General features: G+C 58.7%; 7 protein-coding genes across 7 annotated transcripts; 4 read left to right on the forward strand and 3 right to left on the reverse strand.

Moving 5' to 3' along the window:
- Positions 1-95: 95 nt before the first annotated feature.
- On the forward strand, positions 96-1,976 carry WHR41_07361 (uncharacterized protein). Its single transcript, XM_069375966.1, has 3 exons — positions 96-469; positions 528-1,402; positions 1,480-1,976. Exons 1-3 carry the CDS (start codon positions 269-271, stop codon positions 1,775-1,777), a joined length of 1,374 nt encoding a protein of 457 aa, XP_069227093.1. The 5' UTR covers positions 96-268; the 3' UTR covers positions 1,778-1,976.
- An 84-nt stretch (positions 1,977-2,060) lies between these two features.
- Positions 2,061-3,632, reverse strand: WHR41_07362 (uncharacterized protein; the record flags this gene model as incomplete). The annotated part of the gene is made up of 3 exons (XM_069375967.1): positions 2,061-2,151; positions 2,206-2,255; positions 2,325-3,632. The coding sequence occupies 3 exons, from the start codon at positions 3,630-3,632 to the stop codon at positions 2,061-2,063; spliced, it is 1,449 nt and encodes a 482-aa protein (XP_069227090.1).
- Positions 3,633-4,596: 964 nt separating this feature from the next.
- On the reverse strand, positions 4,597-7,989 carry WHR41_07363 (uncharacterized protein). Its single transcript, XM_069375968.1, has 4 exons — positions 6,418-7,989; positions 6,091-6,319; positions 5,482-6,040; positions 4,597-5,427 (listed from the first exon to the last, which is right to left on the reverse strand). Exons 1-4 carry the CDS (start codon positions 6,847-6,849, stop codon positions 4,845-4,847), a joined length of 1,803 nt encoding a protein of 600 aa, XP_069227091.1. The 5' UTR covers positions 6,850-7,989; the 3' UTR covers positions 4,597-4,844.
- A 763-nt stretch (positions 7,990-8,752) lies between these two features.
- Positions 8,753-10,265, forward strand: pep2 (Vacuolar protease A). Its single transcript, XM_069375969.1, has 2 exons — positions 8,753-8,915; positions 8,988-10,265. The coding sequence occupies exons 1-2, from the start codon at positions 8,814-8,816 to the stop codon at positions 10,083-10,085; spliced, it is 1,200 nt and encodes a 399-aa protein (XP_069227088.1). The 5' UTR covers positions 8,753-8,813; the 3' UTR covers positions 10,086-10,265.
- Positions 10,266-10,982: 717 nt separating this feature from the next.
- On the forward strand, positions 10,983-15,347 carry WHR41_07365 (uncharacterized protein; the record flags this gene model as incomplete). The annotated part of the gene is made up of 1 exon (XM_069375970.1): positions 10,983-15,347. The coding sequence occupies one exon, from the start codon at positions 10,983-10,985 to the stop codon at positions 15,345-15,347; it is 4,365 nt and encodes a 1,454-aa protein (XP_069227089.1).
- An 829-nt stretch (positions 15,348-16,176) lies between these two features.
- WHR41_07366 (uncharacterized protein) lies at positions 16,177-17,581 on the reverse strand. Its single transcript, XM_069375971.1, has 2 exons — positions 16,870-17,581; positions 16,177-16,805 (listed from the first exon to the last, which is right to left on the reverse strand). The coding sequence occupies exons 1-2, from the start codon at positions 17,139-17,141 to the stop codon at positions 16,502-16,504; spliced, it is 576 nt and encodes a 191-aa protein (XP_069227086.1). The 5' UTR covers positions 17,142-17,581; the 3' UTR covers positions 16,177-16,501.
- A 1,006-nt stretch (positions 17,582-18,587) lies between these two features.
- Positions 18,588-19,381, forward strand: WHR41_07367 (uncharacterized protein; the record flags this gene model as incomplete). Its single annotated transcript, XM_069375972.1, has 2 exons — positions 18,588-18,741; positions 18,807-19,381. The coding sequence occupies 2 exons, from the start codon at positions 18,588-18,590 to the stop codon at positions 19,379-19,381; spliced, it is 729 nt and encodes a 242-aa protein (XP_069227087.1).
- Positions 19,382-19,428: the final 47 nt, after the last annotated feature.

The raw sequence follows: 19,428 nt of genomic DNA on the forward strand, positions 1-19,428 counted from the left end.
GGCTTACTGTACATGTGCATTTTGGGTTTGGTTGCCGATCGAAACGCTTGAGGTGCCGAGTTCCATCTTAGCGACGACCCAATCATTTACTCTAACATTACTTTGGCAACTACCATCTGTCTAGATATCAGATGCATTCGAATCCACTGAGACATACTGGCGCTCATGTCCGGATCGTTTCCTGGATCAAGTGTGCGATTACGGCGCGTCTTGCTCATTCCCTCGGTGTGACTTAGCCCCGCAGCCGTCTCGGCTATATCGACTGGACATGAGACGACCCTCGTTCTTCAAGAAGACAGAATCTAGTGGTGAGGAGCTAGAGCGTGCGGAAGTCGTCGAGTTCGCTCTCGATACGACTGCAGAAAGCTGCAATGAAGTTGCCATCGACGACCCTCCCGATGGAGGATATGGCTGGGTGGTTTGCGGCGCGGTCTCTGTGATCAATGGGTTTACTTGGGGTGTTGCTGCTGTACGTGACACTTCTTCTATCCATAAGAGAGGAAATGCTCTCTAATTCACATCACCAGTCCTACGGCGTATACCTTTCCTACTACCTCACAAGCAACACCTTCCCCACCGGTACGCCCCTCGACTACGCCTTCATCGGCGGCCTCATCTTCGGCTGCGCCATGCTCTTCTCCCCCCTCTGGACAGTTCTAACTCGCGACCTCGGCCGTCGCCCCGTAATGGCCTTCGGCAGCCTCCTCATGTCCGCCGGCTTCATCGCCGCCTCCTTCGCCACCCGCCCCTGGCACCTCTACCTCTCCCAAGGCGCCGCAGCCGGCACCGGCATTGGCGCCATCTTCATCCCCAGCGTCCAAGTCGTCCCGCAATGGTTCTTGCGCCGCCGCAGCCTAGCCGGCGGCCTCGCGAGCGCCGGCAGCGGCTTCGGCGGCCTGGCTTTCGCCCTCGCGACCGACGCTCTCATCCGGCGCGTTTCCCTCGCCTGGGCCCTGCGCGTCACGGGCCTCGTCTGCCTCGCCGCCAACCTCGCCGCGACGATGCTGATTCGCGACCGCAACGCCGCCATCAAACCGCCCCAGCTAGGCTTCGCCACCCACCTGCTCCGCCGCTACGACTGCCTTCTCCTCCTCGCCTGGGCTTTCACGAACGTCCTCGGCTACATCGTCATCCTGTACAGCGTGTCCTCGCACGCGGTGGAAGTCGCGGGGCTGACGCAGAAGCAGGCCGGGGTGCTGACGGCGGTGCTGAATTTGGGGACAGGGCTGGGACGGCCGGCGGCGGGCTTGCTGTCGGATCGGTTTGGGCGGGTGCCGGTCGCGGCGGGCATTACGCTGGGGTGCAGTGTGAGCGTGTTCGCGGTTTGGGTGCCGGCGACGGGGTTCGGGGTGCTGGTGTTCTTTGCGCTGGTCAGTGGGGCGATTCTGGGGGTTTATTGGATGTATGTCGTCTCCCTCTCTCCCCCTTCTGGCTGTCTTCTGAACTTTCTGGAGAAGAGCTTGCTGATCGAACGTGTAGGTGCGTCGGCCCCCTTTGTGCCGAAGTCGCGGGCCTGAAGGAGGTGCCGTCGTTTCTCTCGTTGCAGTGGCTGACGGTGGTGCTGCCGACGACTTTCAGCGAAGTCATCGCGCTGTACCTGCGGAAGCCTGCGATGGGTCGGTGGAGTTACTTACACGCGCAGCTGTTCGCCGGGATAGCCTATCTCGTGGCGGCTGCGTTTCTGTTTGAGCTGTGGCGGGTGAAGAGGGCTGAGAAGCTCGACGATGGGAGAACGATGGGGCGAGCGGGGGAATGGATGTATAGGTATCGGCCTTGAAGGGTCTTGTTCGGTGAGATATGATGGAATCAGGTGTCAATCTGTACGACAGATATTTGATCAGAGACATCTCGCTTCTTGCCTCAGACAGGTTTTATTCATGAACTTTATCCAATCTTCGAATCACAGCACCCGCGGGGCCTACAGGGAACGAGGCCGTGTGGTAATTCAGATCGGGTGGGCAGCAGCTTGAGAATCGAAGAGAAAGACCGGACGATATGAAGAAAGACGAGCCCGCTTGCTGTGTATATATGATTGTGTATGCTTTCAGACACACGGGCATCTAAATCTTACGCTTCAGCACCCACCCAACCTTAGCCGTCCTGGCGGCAACGAGCAGAGCTGAGCCGAGGAAGAAGCAACAGCCTCCCCATCTGAGAATATGCGTTAGCAACGACTTGCTTGATATAGGGTCGAGGAGCTCTCACATTTGAGCATACAAATAGCTTCCATTGCCTCTCTGAATTAATGCACCAGCCTAGACATGTCATCGTTAGCCTTCTTAGCTTCCTTGGTATCCTCATGGCCATCAAACAAGAGAACTCACCAAAGGCGGCCCAGTCAAACAAGCAAAACTAACAATACTAAACCCCATCCCCATCCTCACACCCGCCTTCTTCAAATCATCCGTCAAGCTCGACAACCCGGCGGGGAAAAGCGACTGCATACCAGCAGACCCACTCCCATAAATCGCCGCGAAGACAAACAGCGCCGCGCGCGACCCCACGCCCGTCCACGCGAACAGCATCGTGCCCGCCAGCAGCGTGAACGGCAGCAGCATGTTCAGCGACCCGACCTTGTCCGCGAAGTAGTTCGGCAGCAGCCGCCAGACGAACCCCACCGCCACCATCGTCAGCAGCAGGTTGATGCTGTCCGCGTACGACATGCGCAGGATCTCGCGCCCGAAGCTGCCCACGTAGAAGAAGGCGAAGTACAGGCCCCAGAAGTTGAAGAAGCTGGCCGCGCAGTAGAGCATGAAGGGCGCTTCGCGGAAGGAGCTCCATTCGACGAGGGGGCCGGTCTTGCGGGGCGGTAGGCGCGTGCGGTAGAGGGTTATGGTGAGGATGTTGGTTAGGAGCATGATGAAGCCGCACACGCGGATGCTCCAGCCGAAGCCGATGAGGGGGAGGAGTTGCTGGATGATGATGGGGAAGATGACGCCGCCAGTGCAGGAGCCCATGGCGGCGACGCCGACGACGAGCGCGCGCTTGCGGACGAAGTACGTGCTGACCAGTGACATCGCCGGGCAGAAGTGTAGGCCGTTGGCGATGCCTAGACAGAGGCCTTGGGAGAGGAATAGTTGCCAGAAGTTGGTGGAGGCGGACATAGTGAAGACGCCGAGAAGTTGGAGAACGGAGCCCGAGATGTAGACGGGGCGGAAGAGGCCTGCGTCCAGCGCGCGGCCGCTGAAGGTGCCGAGGAAGAAGAGGAGGAAGATCTGGACGCTGCCGATCCAGGAGATGGTGGATGGAGTGAGACCGAGAGATGTGCGGTAGTATTCTTGGAAGACGCCATAGCTAGTGATCCAGCCCCAGGTGCTGAAGATGGTCAAGTGAGCCATGGCTGCTTGCGTCCAGGCTCTGGCGCCTCCGTCGGGTGGAGGACCAGGATCCCATCGTGAAGAAGTGGCGGAGCGGCGTGAGAGTGTTCTCGCGAGCGACTGGCCTCTTGGTTTTGGCTCAGATGAGATCTCCGTTTTAACGGTCTCGTCACGGCCCCGTGACACAGCTCGCTCCAGTTCATCGTCGTCTGGTATCGGCCATGCTGCTAGACGCTCCGGATCCTCGATCGATGGAGCCCTGTGGGAGTCGTCTTTTTCGTGCTCCTTGTAGGAGTGTTGTTGGGTTGAAGCCATCGTTGAATTGTGTGACAATAGATGCGATTCATCGAACAGAGGACGAGCACGGTATCCAAGAGGCTGAAATCAGTCACAGGCAAGATGGAAGCAAAGGCCGACTCCTCACAAACAGCGACATCGGGTCACGCCCTATAAGCACCGACGACGGGAAGAGACACCGTCAGACAGCCACTGCAGATACCAGGTATAGTTCTGTAAGAGATTCCACAGAACAAACCATCAGCAGGGCCGAATCAACGAAACCCGCTCCACAAAAAAGTGCAGTAGTCGACCTCGGACGATTGCGTGCGCGGGGAATGGCTCGTTGGAAAAGCTGGGGGAAAGAGAGGCCGCTTGATGGTTGAAGGCTTTCCCGCCCTCGTCTGCTTGCAGATCTCTGTACGTACAGAGAAGCCAAAGGCGGCTCGCCGGCACGCGTTGGCGTTAGGGTTTGGAGGATCAAGCATTTGCGGCGTCTGTGGAGAGGGCTTGCCATTCGTGGAGGAATGCGGCGGACTGTGGTCTTTGCTGGGCGGGCTGGTATTGATTGGACATATTAATCATCGCCAGGGCGTGACTTGCGGTGTTTTGTTCTGTCACGACCGCATTCTGAGGATTGAGGATGATGCCGCTGCCGGGATACGAGGAGGCGAGGTATTGCTTTGACCATGGCTTGTACATGAGCCACAGAGCCTCAAACCTCGGGGATAAATATGGTGATTGATATGAAGAAAGACAGCTGGGCAGCTGGTCAATTCTGGCGCTCAGCAATATCACGCGTCGCAGTCGGTTCATCCTCAGGCCTCAGATCACCGCCTGCTCTTGTCCCATTGGCTCGAATCCGCGCGACGCTGATGTTTGTGTCAGTCTTGGCGTTGATCAACGATGCATTGAGACGCGTTGAAGTTGGCGTTATTGGAAGCTCGAAGAACGGTAATAGAGAGCAGTTTGGGGCAGGCAGCAATGAGAGATCTTAGAGGAATTGCCTGGTAATTTTGCATTATATTGCACCATGCTCTTGAGAGCTACTCCTTTAGCAAGGCCTGTCACTCAATCGATCAAGATGCAGGGAACTATATCTGATATGCGCTAGGCTCTCACGGCCGAATGCTCCGCACTGGAAGATGATACGAAGGACCAGAGAAAAAAAAAGTATCGAGATAAGAAAAGAACATAACCCATACTCGTCAAAGGCGCAGAGAACCCGCGCCTCCCAGCGACCAAAATCAATCAAGGCGTCGTCATGCCCGTCAGCTTCTTGACAGCCAGCTGCGGCTTCAAGCTGACGACGTACGTCAGGCGGTCGGTGAACAGGTGGCTGATCTCGGCGTGCATGGCGGGGATGGCGCCGAAGACGAAGCCGCCGATGGGGAACAGCGCGGCCTCGAAGATGCCCGCAACCTGAAAGACCTTGGTGCTGAAGCCGTCGTGGTCCGCCATGTCCTCGAGCAGGCCCGCGCGGCGCATCTCCTCCTGGCGCAGGCCGAGGCACAGGTGGTGGTAGTGCGCGTAGAGGTAGAAGTAGCACATCATGAGGCAGAAGCCGGCCAGGCGACACCAACCGGAGAAGTCGAGGGCCCAGTGCAGGACGCTGGGGACCAGGTGGGAGGGGTGGCAGAAATCGTAGATGCTCGAGACTGTGAGGATGACGGCGAGGTGAGAGGGGAGGAAGTGCGCTTCGAACAGGCGGTGGTAGAGGGTGAGCAGGTTGGTTTTGTTGATGGTTTTGGGCGGGGCGCGCTCGGTTTCGGCGAGCCGGGGGATGAGGGACTTGTGCAGCCCTGTGGAGGAGTAGAACGCTGACCAGTTCGCGCTACAGTACGTTAGTGCGAGGGCTCCCGACCGCCGGATGAGATTGAAGACTGACTTCGAGGCGCTCAGAGGCAGCTCTGCCGGTGGCGTGTTGGCTAGTCGGTGGCGACTGGCCATCTTCACAGATTCTCTGATCGCATAGCCGGTGTCGAGTGACCCCCACATGTGTCGCAGGGCTTGCCTGTAGCGTGCTCTCAAGCCGTCGAAATAGCCTTTGAGGCCTTTGACGTCGCTGCTGACGTTGCACTGGCTGGCTGCGGAATACACTATTTGAACTTTGAGGTTACCAGCAAGAGAAAAGAAGCACTTGAGGTACATGTGCATGTCTTCGCCAATGGCGCCGGGGCCGGTGTCCCAACCGCCAACGTGCTCCACCAATGTCATGGGCAACGAATAAACGGAAGTCGGGATGCAAACCCTGGAGCCTTGGTAAAGACTGGACAATCCGGCGCCAGCCCACATCATATCTGCTGTGCGGACAGAGATGGGCACGCGATGCAAGTTGCGATCGAAAACGAGAGGCGGAACGTAGATGGTCGATTCGTTCGTCTCGGCGTACTCCGTGTGCATGCGAGCGATTTGTTGGAAATAACGAGACGAGAGATGTGTGTCCGCTGCCTGAGGTCAGCAAATGATCGATTCGGTGATCCACGAGTTGACCAACCGTCCATGGTCGTCATGATGATATTCGCTTTTTGAGCAGCATCTGGGTAATCTTTGCTGGCCTGTTTACCTGCCCAGCTTTCGTTACTGCTCTTGCCCTGGGCTTCGCCCGGGATGTTCGCTGGGTGCATCGTGTAGCTCATCTTGTAGAAAGATTGCTTGAATGTCCCAATGAGATTCTGGGCCTTGAAGTCGGCCTTGTCTTCCTTCTCCTCCATTGCAAGGTAGATCTGCACGAAATCAGCCTCGCGGCTCGGTAGTGCCATGGACTGCTCGATGTAGAGGATCGTTCTTCAACCCACCATCCATGCAAGGGCATATGACCTACGTGGTAGCAGTGCCGCGCCTGCGAATGCGAAGCCAGAACCCGCAACGTCATCTCCAGTGTTTCCACCTCTTCCTTGTAGGCCGGGATTATAATGACGAACAATGGAACGGGGAAGGTGAAGTCGCCTTCGTCGTTCTTAATGCTGGCGACCCTCTGTCGCCTGGTGCTCGGCATGGCCGCATTGGCGTCTCTCATCCGGCGGATCATATCGATCATCGACCAACAAACGCGAAGCGGGAATGCAATAGACATTATGTGCAGCAGAACGGTGTACCAGCTGAGGACCAGCTGCGCCCACGTCGTCTCTCCATTGTGCTTGCCCTCCTCTTCCCTTCCGTACGGCTGAACGACCAATGCCAGGACGAGTAGGACGGCGACGGCGCAGATGCTAAAGGCGGGAATGCATCGGGTTGCCCAGACGTAGGAGCTCATGGCGAGCGCGGGGCGGCGGCGACGGGCGCGAAAGAGTGTGGGCGGCTGTGTGTTACATCCAGAAAGGAGCGAGGGAAAAGACAATGGGAAGGGAGGGCATCACAACAATAGATACCTTACCGGGGCGCCGCGCAGGCAAGGGAGCAAAAACGCTTTAAGGTCCGAATTAACGTTAGGTCTGGCATGCAAGGGTTGTGGGGTAGCGGCGTGGACGGGCGCTGGGACATGATTTGCCTGTCGTTCAACACACCCACTTCGCTTCAACGACCATCACATGGACCGGTGCAGGCATACACGGCGCAGTCTTCATGCAGTAGCCGTTCGCTCGTGGCGTATCGGTCGCCTCCACCTGAGAAGAGACACCATGGCATTACCAGGCTTGGATATCAGCGCGAGCGCGCAGACATCCTCCTACCATAGACCGCTCGAAGAGTAGTCGTCCCTGAGGCTCTCAACCCAACACTCAACAGAGTTCGCTCCTTGAAATGACACGCAGCGGTGAGGATCGGGAAAGGAAGGCCTCTCGTCGGACCATCAGGCCACGCGCGGTTTGCCGTGTCCAAGATGTCCAGCTCAGTTACCGCATCGCTGTTTCACGGGCGCCCGAAAGAGGATGGTAAGGAGGCGCGCACCAGAACGTGGAGAGGCGTGCACGCCAATTCGCTGAAATGCTTATAACGATTGTCGCGCGTACGAGTGCTGATTGACACACGTCTTGCCGTATGTTAAAGGCGCTGCGCCATCAGCGAAGGCCAGGGACCTCAGAGCCAATGACTTCGCCCCGTGTGCTTCACCAGCGCCGACAGGCTGTAGCCAAGAAGGACCGACAGCATGTAGCATGTAGCACTGATTGACGGCAGACATGGACTGGCAGAGGCTTGCGTCGTGTAACGAAGACCTGTGAGAGCCTCAGGGCGTGGGCTGTGAGACCCTGATAGAAATTGGTGCTGTCGCAGGTGTTGGCATCCCAAGCTTGGTCGAGGGGCGGGTGAGAGAATGTCGACGAGACTCTTGCAACAGACGAGTGTATGTCTTGCGAGCAGGATGCAGTTACAAACACGTGCGAAATCTACCTCATGAGAGTGCGTCGCTTCAGCGGGCGCTAAGCCTGCAGCTGACCTTGACGAGAAGCGATTCGACGAGGAGCGGTTGAACGCTCTTCTGCCTGGAAGCTTGCGAGCGCTATCAAGACGAGAGAAGGTCAACCTTCGTCGCCGTCCGAACACATACCAGATGACAACTCGACACGGAGCTGCCGTGTACCTTGCGCGCATCCACGAAGTATGGAAGCAGTGGCGCATCGATTCCTCAGCGCAACCCGAGATACATGCATTGTACACCTCTCCGACTACGACGGTGACAGAACAGGGCCACAGCGCGCCGTCCTTGGTGAGCCTCGAATAGCCTAGAGTGAAGTCAAGCCTGCAGGCGGCACTACCTCTATGGACGTTGCTGTAGGCCAGTTGGATGTCAGTCGAGGTATCCTCGTATCCTCCGTAGGCCACACCACAGGAAGGGCCTTATCAGATGCCGACCGAGCCCAATGCGTCCATGACGGGTGCTGGCGTGGCGTGGTTGAGTTGTACCGCGGCTGCAGGAGACGCCACCCGGCCACTGCAACCGCCTGTGCCTGAGGCGAGGGCCGTATCTGGTCCAGCCGCCCTCCCAGGACTGCAGTAGGTACTCCTGGTGGCCAGCCGCGCCAGCGTCGCATCATGTGACGAACCAACAAGGTCACGCGATAACGGGACGGATGATTGTGGCTAGTGGTGGACGGTAGCGCTCGATTGCGCGGAGAATGCGGGCTTTGGTCTTGGGATGACGTGGGTGATGCGCCCGAGCGCGCGCCCCGTTGCCAGGCACCAGCTGCGGCGTCTGGGCGCGAGCTCTGTCGCTCTCATCCTCTCGCACCACCTCGGCCTCATCCATCACTCCAACACCATCACATCCCCATCACTGCAATCATGAAGGGAACCGCATTCCTCGCCACCGCCATTGCGGCTGGCACCGCCTCTGCCGGCGTGCACAAGATGCCGCTGAAGAAGGTCCCGCTGTCCAAGCAGCTGGTAAGCTCCCTCGTCTGACTCTTCGCCCATCGGATTGGTGGCAATCGGCGTCAGCAACTGACAGCATCACAGGAGGGCGCCAACATTGGCGACCACATGGAGGCGCTCGGCCAGAAGTACATGGGCATCCGTCCCCAGGGCCACGCCGACGAGATGTTCAAGGACACCTCCATCAAGCCCGAGAAGGGCCACCCGGTTGCCGTCAGCAACTTCCTCAACGCTCAGTACTTCTCTGAGATCGCCATTGGCACTCCTCCGCAAGAGTTCAAGGTCGTTTTGGACACCGGTAGCTCCAACTTGTGGGTCCCCAGCCGTGACTGCGGCTCCATCGCTTGCTACCTCCACAGCAAGTACGACCACAGCGAGTCGTCTACCTACAAGAAGAACGGCTCCGACTTTGCCATCAGGTATGGCTCTGGCAGCCTCGAGGGCTACGTCAGCCAGGATACCGTTCAGATTGGCGACCTCAAGGTCAAGAACCAGCTGTTCGCCGAGGCCACTTCCGAGCCCGGTCTTGCCTTCGCCTTTGGCCGCTTCGACGGCATCATGGGTCTTGGCTACGACACCATCTCCGTCAACGGCATTCCCCCGCCGTTCTACAACATGATCGACCAGGGTCTGCTGGACGAGCCCGTGTTCGGCTTCTACCTCAGCGACACCAACGACGAGAGCGCCGAGAGCGAGGCCATGTTCGGTGGCATCAACAAGGACCACTACACCGGCGAGATGACCAAGATCCCTCTCCGCCGCAAGGCCTACTGGGAGGTCGACCTCGACACCATCACCTTTGGTGACCAGTCTGCTTCGCTGGACAGCACCGGTGCCATCCTCGACACTGGCACTTCCCTCATCGCCCTTCCCTCCACTCTTGCTGAGCTTCTCAACAAGGAGATTGGTGCGAAGAAGTCTTACAACGGCCAGTACACCGTCGAGTGCGAGAAGCGTGACTCTCTCCCCGACCTCACCTTCACCCTCACCGGCCACAACTTCACCATCGGTCCCTACGACTACATCCTTGAGGTTCAGGGCAGCTGCATCAGCTCCTTCATGGGCTTTGACATCCCGGAGCCGGCTGGCCCGCTCGCCATCCTGGGTGACGCTTTCCTCAGGAAATACTACTCCGTCTACGATGTCGGCAACAACGCCGTCGGCCTCGCCAAGGCCAAGTAAACGAGTTTGAGCAACGCATATCAGATTGTGACGGGTTACGAGAGGCCGTACTGGGCATTTGCTGGCTCATGCCCTAGGCCAGACGGACTGTAACTAAGTAACGGCTTCTAGAAGCAGCCAACTTCGCTAGTGATCATGTGTAGCATGCAGATCAATTGATAACCTTATTACATCTCCGTACGAGTGAGCGTCCTCTTGAGTACCAGTGCAAATGCCATTAATCAGACGAATTCCCTGTCTCTTTTCGTACGATACACACAAGCACGTGTCGCTGCAGCGTGGTTGAGCTGCTGAGGCTGCCATCAACGTCGGCATGTGATTCAGCGCGGCCCGACCGCGGGCGTCGGGTTGATGCATGACCTTGTAGCGAAGTCAACCAACCGAGCCAACCTAACCCAACCCTGCCTGCACGCAACGCGCGACCAAATCACGTTCGGTGCATACCTCGACGTGACTTTTTGTCGCCGGTCAGGCTGCCGCTACGCAACTCCTCTTGACCACTGCCACTTGCCTCGCGTGCTCTTTGTCTCGTGCATCCGCCGTCGCCGAGTCCTTTCGGCGAACACAGCTAACCAGTCCCCGAGCCTCCAGGTCAGGTCAGGCACTCCATCGCCCAGTTATCCACCGCCAGCACACCGGAGCCCCGGGCGCTCTGCTGCCTAGCTGCCTAGGACGCTACCTAGATCGCCGGCACCATGTCCGCGAGGTAGGAGAAAAGATCACATCATCGAACCGCGGACAATCACTTCAACGCAATTGTCACAAATCCCCAGAAGCGAGCCAGCAAGCAAGCGGCCCTGCGCCGTTCCCGAACCGCTACACGGATTCCCCCCATCACACACTCACTTGATTACTTGCTACCCATACTCTGCCGTTGCCACGCGGCCCTAGCCAGTCATGGCTTCTTCCCAGTCACCCGGCGCCGCCTCGCCGGCCCTGCGCGCCCAGATGCAAGAGCGCAGGCGGGTGAACTTGCAGCAGTACAGCGTATCGCCTGGGAAAATGAGATCAAGCGTTCCGCTACCGGCGCGCTTTGAAGACGGCACGGACGAGGAGGATGAGGAAGAGCAAGGCGAAGCGGCCGACAAGGCTGTGTTCCAGAAGAGCATCTTGGGCGTCTTCTCGCAGGCGGGCACCAAGGCGAAGCTCGAGGAGGCTACGGAGAGTGACTCTGATGTCGAGCAGGAGGACTACAAGCAGCAGCAGGGCGACGATGCTGCGCAGGATGTTGGAGCAGTGCCCTCGAGGAAATTCTCGGACAACAAGATCCTCCGCCCGCTGCTGAAGCCTCGCCGCAAGCGCGCTGAGTCCGAGTCGCAGGACGCCATGTCGCAGTCACAATTTCTCCCTCCGCGGGAGACGGCACAGGATGTACCAGAGCGGCCTGCGAGCGCAGGAGGAGAACGCGCGCGCGATGATACGCCGCTGATCGAGCGCAAGCTACAGGCACAGGCCGATGCGGAAATGGAGACTTCGACGGGATCGATTCGCCGGAAGAGCAAAGACGAGTCGCAGCCGGTAGAGAAGGGAGCGAGGCTCGTGAAAGCCGTCGCGGATATCTTTGACCTCCCGGAGCCCGAGGAGGTTCTGGCCGTCTGGTCGTGCTGGTACTTGGAGAAAGCGCTCTTGCAGGGCCACCTGTACGTGACGTCGAAGCACCTCTGCTACTACGCCTACCTTCGCAGGAGAGGCGTTGTGCTGAAGTCTGGATATATGGCGAAGCAGGGTAAGCGTGATCCTCGCTATTCTAGATTCTGGTTCCAGTTGAAGGGTGACGTTCTGTCTTACTACAAGGACGCCTCGCATCTCTACTTTCCTCATGGAAGCATCGATCTTCGCTTTGCTATCACTGCAACTCTCGCACCAGAGAAGGGCAAAACCAACAAGGATACGCCTTACTTCACTGTCACGACCGAAACTCGTACATACTACTTCAAGGCGGACAGTTCGACGAACGCGAAGGAGTGGGTCAAGCAATTGCAAAGGGTCATCTTCCGCAGCCATAACGACGGAGACAGCGTCAAGATCTCTCTCCCGATCAGGAACATCATCAATGTCGAGGCAGCCCCTTTCGTCGACGGGGCCGATACCGTCAAGGTCTCCACTATCGACGGCGCGGACGCTTTTGCCATCGAGGAATACTTTTTCACGTTCCATGACCACGGCGAGGACGCTCTGCGTTTGCTGAGTGTGCTGACGGAAGACAATGAAGTGAAGCAGGGTGTTGAGGATGGCGTTCAAGATGTCGCCGAGCCTGCAAGCAGACAATCTGGCTCCGGTAAGAGGAGTACGCCGGCCAATCAGTCGCGGTCCCCTCGCTTGTCAACTTCACCGGCGCCTTGTGTGGAGGAGAACGTGCGGAAGACGCTCTCACCGCTGTCTGTGCCTGCATCGAGAAGTCCAAGGAGCAGTGGGGAGTTTGGACGCGCGAGTTTGGAGACGTCTCGCCCTAGCATTGACCGACCTATTTTGGACGATGATCGCGGCCGGGACGCTCGCCCTCGAGCGGATACAGGTGATTTCTCTCAGGTTCCGACCTCCCCTTCGACACATCAGTCAACGGATTCGTTCGCTACTACGATCGAGCATCCGATGAGTTCGCCCTCGGTCGGGCCCGCAGATAGCGACATGTCCGCCAGCCAAATGCTGACGGGAGACAACGCTTTCCGTGCGCCGACTCTCAGAATGCCGGCACCCAGACGTACTGAGTCTGAGTCTTCCGCTGAGCGTATCAGAGAAGAGCTGGATGAAGCATCTCGATCGAACAGTGTTGGCAGCGGCCGCATCCGCGTACAACCGCCGACCCGTACACACACCGATCAAACTCTCGGCGATGGCGAAAGCCCTCACAGCCGTAAGAGCAACGACACTGTAGCCCGTCGCGAGAAATCAGACGGCTCAAAACCACACGAATCGACCAGCACCATCGCCCCTCGCCCTTCGCGCCCCATAGCGACGCCCCTGCTCTCGGCGACCAAAATGGCCAGCTACGTGCGCGACCAAAGCAAACGCGTCGTCAACACCCTCAGCAGCAGCCCAGGCATCTACTACGAGAAGGTCTCTGGCGCTCTCGCCGGCGGACGGCGCTCCTACGTCACCTCCGAAGGCCTCCCGCCCGAGGACGCCCTGCAAGAGGAAGAGATCGAGGAGAAGACGCGCAGCTTCCGCAAGCACTTCTCCCTGCCCGAGTCCGAGCAGCTGGTGTCTTCGCACGGCTGCGCGCTGTACCGCGTCCTCCCGCTGCTGGGAAAGATATACCTAGGCACGAGCTACTTCTGCTATCGTAGTCTTATCGCAGGCATCAGCTCCAAGATGGTGATTCCGCTGAGGGATATTCTGAACGTGGGCAAGATGAACGGTTACCGGCTCGGAGCGTACGCTATGGTCTTGGTGATCAAGGGGCACGAGGAGCTCTTTTTCGAATTCTCGAAGGCGGACGACCGCGACTTCTGCGTTGTCGATGTTCTGAGAGCGCTGCAAGCGGTCGGAGATGTTGACGATGCGGCTTTTCTGACCGAGCAGGAGGCGATGGATGCGGAGGTTGCTGCTGCTGAGAACGAGCTCTTGCAGCAGGCGCGCAATGAGGGGGATCTTGCCTCACGCGCCGAGCTGAAGGATGTTTCTGATGACGGCCCGCCGATCCTGTTCGACGACGGCAATGCGTCCATGCTGGATTTCAAGCCGAAGGAGCCGATGCGTGTCACTTGTCTGACGATAGGGTCGCGCGGCGACGTCCAGCCGTACATCGCTCTCTGCAAGGGCCTCATTGCTGATGGACATCATCCTAAGATTGCCACGCACGCTGAGTTCGAGCCGTGGATCCGCAAGCATGGGATCGACTTTGCGCCTGTTGGAGGAAACCCTGCGGAGCTCATGGCTTTGTGCGTCGAGTACGGCATGTTCACTCCCAAGTTTATCTCGGAGACGAATTCGAAGTTCCGCGGCTGGCTCGACGATCTTCTTGTCAGCGCATGGGAGGCGTGCCAAGGCAGTGAGGTGCTCATTGAGAGCCCGTCTGCCATGGCCGGCATTCATATCGCTGAGGCGCTTGGTATCCCGTACTTCCGCGCATTTACAATGCCATGGACCAAGACAAGAGCATACCCGCACGCTTTCGCGCCGCTTGCATCGAAGTTCGGAGGAAACTACAACATCGGCACCTACACGGTCTTCAACAACGTCTTCTGGCAGTTGACGGCCCGGCAGATTAACAGCTGGCGGCGCAGGACCCTCGGCATCCGCAACACGAGCATCGGCGCAATGCGGCAGAACGAAGTGCCCTTCCTATACAACTTCTCGCCCAACGTCGTCGCCCCGCCCCTCGACTTCAGCGCCTGGGTCCACATCACGGGCTACTGGTTCCTCGACGAAGCGCAAGACTGGACCCCGCCCGCCGACCTCCTCACCTTCATCGCCAAGGCCCGCGCCGACAACATGAAGCTCGTGTACATCGGCTTCGGCTCCGTCGTCGTCTCCGACTCCAAGGCCATGACCCAGCACATCGTCGACGCCGTCCTCAAAGCCGACGTCCGCTGCATCCTCTCCAAAGGCTGGTCCGACCGCCTCGACCCCACCACCCCGCAAACCGCCCCCGAAATCCCCCTCCCGCCCTCCATCTTCCAGATCTCCTCCGCCCCTCACGACTGGCTCTTCGCCCAGCTCGACGCCGCCGTCCACCACGGCGGCGCCGGCACCACCGGCGCCTCCCTCCGCGCCGGCATCCCAACCATCATCCGCCCTTTCTTCGGCGACCAGTTCTTCTTCGCCTCCCGCGTCGAGGACATCGGCGTCGGCCTCCGCCTGCGCCACCTGACGCCCAACGCCCTCGGCAAGGCGCTCTGGATCGCGACGCACGACGCGCGCGTCCGCGACAAGGCCGCGCTGCTGGGCGCGCGCATCCGCGCCGAGAACGGTGTTCAAACTGCGCTCAGCGCTCTCTACCGCGATCTGGAGTACGCGCGCCGCCTTGTTAAGCGCAAGGTGGGCAAGCGGCTGCGGGCGCCGGGAGAGAAGGGCGTTGAGTGGGAGGATAATGAGGAGGGGGAGGGGGCTGGGTTCGGGTTTGATGGCGAGGATGGTGGGGAGGAGGAGGAGGAGTGGACTTTTGTCGACGAGGAGGAGGAGAGGAACGGTGGCGGGGACGGGGCGACGGGCGTGGGGATCGGGGATCCGATGGGGTGGGAGGCTAGGGCGGCGCAGAGGAGGTTTTTGGGCGCTTTTGGAGGAAGGGTTGCGAGGGTGGGGAGTCGTGGGGAGATGTGAGGTGTGGATGTTTGGAGTGGATTCGGCGGCGTGCTTTGGATTCTTTTTTTTTTCTTTTGTTTTTCTCTTTTGGTTCGGTTTCGGTTTGAGTTCGGCTCGGCTCTTTCTTTACATTGCGAGCAGTGACGGCGATGGCTCTCAGCGTGGCGTTGGGAGGCTTGGGTACGGACGGTATCACGACATGGGCACCGGCGTCAGAGCATCTTCTGGATTTTTTTTTTTTTCTCTTCTTTTCTTTTCCGACTGGGATACAAAGGGCTGCGCGAACGACCTCATCATCAAAGACACGAAATGAACGGGTATACTCATGGAGAGAGGGAGTGACGTGGGAATGGGCCCGGTTTTTGGATAATGGTGGCATGACTGTAATGAAATTTGAACTCGTATCAAGAAGAGTCTCGGTTTTCGTGCTTGACTACGTGTGAGGTGTGGAGAATGGTGTCTCAGGTGATGAGTGTGAGCTTGAGTAATCGAGGGACAATCACATGGAGAATGGTGTCTCAGGTGATGAGTGTGAGCTTGAGTAAACGAGGGACAATCACAAGCATCTCTCGGAGGCAGGAAGAAGGCAGCTTTTTATTGACGATTCTTGGTGTGTTCTGAGAGCGTCTAGCCCACAGTCCAAGATGCGAGTGATTGAGCAGGTATTTGCCTATGGGGATAGTATAACGATGAAGTTGCCATTTGCAAGATATGCGGGATGTTAGTTGGTCGTGTTCTGTCATTTTGGTCTGTGGTTAAGGCGTGCGTGAATAATCTTCTCAAAATATGCTGGGATGAATAGCACCCATTGGACGCTGTCATAGATTGAAACCGGCAGCAGCGGAACTAAAGTGAGAAAATGTCTTCGTTTGCGTATTCTCGTAAATGCTATCAATGTTCGTCAATTAAGCCCATCGTACCGAGACAAGAACAAGACCCCCAATCGCGTCGGAACGCCTTGCGTAGGAAAGAGAAGCTTAGAAATACAATTCGTCGTATAAAAAAAAAGGCGAGAAATGTAAGAAAAGGTGGATCTTTCTCCCGTGCGGCGTCGTGAAGTAGAAGAACGGTCCGTGTTCCATCTCCCTAGATCTTTTCTGATCGTCGTCCCGCTCGTGAATAATTTTCTCTTTGGTCGAAAAAAAAAAGAAAGGGGTAGATCACGATCCCGCTCAAGAGCCCTGCCTCGCCTTCTCTGCGCAGATCATGGCGATGATACGGCTCAGCTCGGCGGACTGCGCGGCGTGCTCCTTGACGACGGCCTCGTCGACGGTCTCGGACTTGGACAGGTCGGCGGTCGTCTTCAGCATGCGGTTCTGCAGGGCCAGCATCTTCTGCAGCGTGTTGTCGAGGAAGGGCGCGGAGAAGGAGATGGATTGGCCGTTGCCGCTGTTCGGCAGGCGCATCTCGAGCTTGCGCGGCTGCTTCTTGCCGTTCTCCACAACTTCTTGCGGCTGTTGCTGCTGGGGCTTTTGGCTGGAGGGGTGGATATCAGTATGCCGTCGTCACGTGGCTTGCAGGTGGGATGAATTTCGCTTACCGCTCGACGAATGTGATGCTCTCGGCCATCTCGGCGACACGGTTGGCAATGCGCGAGGCCATGATGGCGTAGGCGCCGCCGACGCCGTTGGCGTACGAGGAGTGGTCACCGCCGGCGACGGAGGCGGCCTTGTTCTGCACGGGGCGCGCTTTCTGGGCGGCGCGGTTGGCGTTGGGTGCGGCTCTCTTGACGGGTGCTCGCGAGGGCGCGACCTTCTTGGGTGTGACGCCGTTCGCCTTGGGCGCACCGTTCACCTGGGGTTTGGAGGCCATGTCGGAGGCGGAGGTGGAGTTGTGGTGGGTGGGGTGTGTGTGTGTGCGTGCCGGCCAGTTGCGACGGGGGGAGTGGTGGCTTTAGATATGCGTCGGATGCCAGAGGTGGTCGCAGGTGGAGGAGGCTCTGGGGTTTATGCGCGGAGGGTGGTGGGAATAGTGTTTGAGAGGTAGTAAGGTAGGCAGGTAGAGTGAGCCAGCACGGCGCGGTCTAGAGGGGAATAGAAGGGCTGGGTCGGATTCGATGCACCGGGTCGGCCACGCAGGCATTCGGACAGGGTGAGAGGTGACGCCACAGGCGGGCGGGCAGTACGTCACATTGCGGAGCAAAACAAGAAGCCTGCGCGGTGGTGACAGGGATGCCGTCGACACTTGCAGCAGCGAAGCGCCCCAGCCACAGACGCCGCCCGCGAGTCGCGTGTGGTGGTTGACGATGTGCATCTACATCGACATGGCGACATCTCTGCGCGCGGTGCGGCTGCTGGTCGAGCGACGTTGCTATCGGCGCTTGGACGTCGCATGAAGCTCTCACCAAACGGCCGCCGTTGACTCTTGCGCGCCCGGATCTCGCGATCCGTGGGAGAAGGATCGGCGAAGCGTGCCGCGCCAGCCTTTTTGCCTTCGCCGCCCTCGCCCAGTCCCAAGACTGTTCCAGACTGTCCGCCGCCATACCGTCGACGTGAAGACCGCCAAACTCAACCGCGCTCTCCTCTTGATTTCGGTGGCATCGCTAGCCATTCCTGACCACGTGGCCGCGCTGGTCTGGCTTGCTTGTGGATCCGCGTTACATGTATCCAAACTCTCTTCACATGCTGAGTGAAGACTGTACATGATTTCACAACACCACTGCCCTGCTTGATCGACGGGGACTGTACTCTTCTGTCCATGGCCTCCAAGGCCCAGAGCAGCATCCCGGCGATAGAGTTAGATCGCCATTGGACGACATGCAGCTGCCCTCCGCTACATGCAACAGGGTCTTCTCAATCTCAGTGGGCGTCAAAGTAACACAGCAAGTCGCTGCGCAGTAGGATGCCCGCGCAGGAGCGCACCGCATGTATCCCTGCAATTCGACGCCTTTGCCGCCTTTTTCGTCGAATGACACATCTTCACATCAGTCCCTTGGACAGCCCAGCCGTCATGGTGATCTGCACCTGCAAGGATCCCGTGTGATTGTCGAGGGTTCGACTGTGGCGGTGCGCGCTTCGACGTCACCCCTCCCTGCTGCCAGGGATCTGATCGGAGGGATGCATCTAGAATCTTGCCAGAGCTCGCAACACCTCGCCTGCCTGCCATATCGTGTCTTTACCATACACACGCCAGTAGCTGTCCAAGCATAACGCCACGCCACTACTTTCGCTTGGTCTAAATCATACACCAGCCAAACATCTCACCAAGCAATCTCTCACTCCATTCTACGCGGCCACCAGGCCCAAACCACCGCCCACCATGGTCTCCTACGTAAAGAACTACATCCAAGACCAGGCCATGGGCTACCTGCACACCGGCATCACCGCCGCAGGCACCATGGCCGGCAACGCCGTCGGCGGCGTCGGCGGCCTCATCGAATCCGGCGGCCGTTCCATAGGCGAAGGTACCTCAGGTCTGTCTCACCGCGCACTAACGCTCCACTGACCGCATCCCCTCGTTGATACCCAGGCATCGCAGGCTCCATCTCCGGCGTCGGCGGCTCCATCAACAACTACGGCGACGGCATCCGCAACAAGTTCGCCGCCGACGGCTACGTCGGCGCCTCCGCTTCGCAGAAGGCGAAACGCGAGCCGAGCGAGGCCAGCAAGCCGTACGGCATGAAAGGCTTACCGGACGCAGGGGCTGCAGGGGCGTATGTCACGAACGCTTCGCGGAAAGTCCTGCCCGGCTCCGCGCAGCCAAAGCCCTCCGCGGCGGCGACGAAGCAAGTCCGCAGCGCAGGCTCCAAGCCCGTCGGCGCGACGAAGGCACCGCAGAAAGCCCTCCCAGCGCCCGGGGGCGCAAAGAAACCTCTCCCCGCTGCCACTGGTGCTTCCAAGGGAGTGACGGGAGCCGCGAGGGCGCCGGCGGCCAACAAGCCCAAGGTCGGTCCGGCGGCTGGACGGGGGCCCACGGGCACGCCGAAGCCTGCGCCGCCGACACCTGCATCGAAAGGCGTGACGACGGGCAAGAAGCCTGTGTTGGCGGGCCAGAAGACGACTATCAGCGCTGCTAGTCGGCCGAGGGCTACGAAGAAGCCGGTGCTGAACTGAGGGTATGTGAAATAATTCTTGCGGGGTTTGGTTTTATGAAAAGGATG

This window comes from Cladosporium halotolerans (genome assembly GCF_011745625.1).
Source record: "Cladosporium halotolerans strain TM138-S3 chromosome Unknown Sca30, whole genome shotgun sequence".
NCBI lineage: Eukaryota > Fungi > Ascomycota > Dothideomycetes > Cladosporiales > Cladosporiaceae > Cladosporium > Cladosporium halotolerans.

Bases quoted from the DNA above. Each gene is read 5' to 3' on its own strand.
- WHR41_07361 (XM_069375966.1), top strand. From the start codon at position 269: ATGAGACGACCCTCGTTCTTCAAGAAGACAGAATCTAGTGGTGAGGAG. The intron at 470-527 runs GTACGTGACACT...TCACATCACCAG, and splicing joins TTACTTGGGGTGTTGCTGCT to TCCTACGGCGTATACCTTTC. The intron at 1,403-1,479 runs GTATGTCGTCTC...TCGAACGTGTAG, and splicing joins ATTCTGGGGGTTTATTGGAT to GTGCGTCGGCCCCCTTTGTG.
- WHR41_07363 (XM_069375968.1), bottom strand. From the start codon at position 6,849: ATGAGCTCCTACGTCTGGGCAACCCGATGCATTCCCGCCTTTAGCATC. The intron at 6,320-6,417 runs GTAGGTCATATG...GATTTCGTGCAG, and splicing joins AGGCGCGGCACTGCTACCAC to ATCTACCTTGCAATGGAGGA. The intron at 6,041-6,090 runs GTTGGTCAACTC...GACCTCAGGCAG, and splicing joins CATCATGACGACCATGGACG to CGGACACACATCTCTCGTCT.
- pep2 (XM_069375969.1), top strand. From the start codon at position 8,814: ATGAAGGGAACCGCATTCCTCGCCACCGCCATTGCGGCTGGCACCGCC. The intron at 8,916-8,987 runs GTAAGCTCCCTC...ACAGCATCACAG, and splicing joins TCCCGCTGTCCAAGCAGCTG to GAGGGCGCCAACATTGGCGA.
- WHR41_07366 (XM_069375971.1), bottom strand. From the start codon at position 17,141: ATGGCCTCCAAACCCCAGGTGAACGGTGCGCCCAAGGCGAACGGCGTC. The intron at 16,806-16,869 runs GTAAGCGAAATT...CCACCCCTCCAG, and splicing joins AGCATCACATTCGTCGAGCG to CCAAAAGCCCCAGCAGCAAC.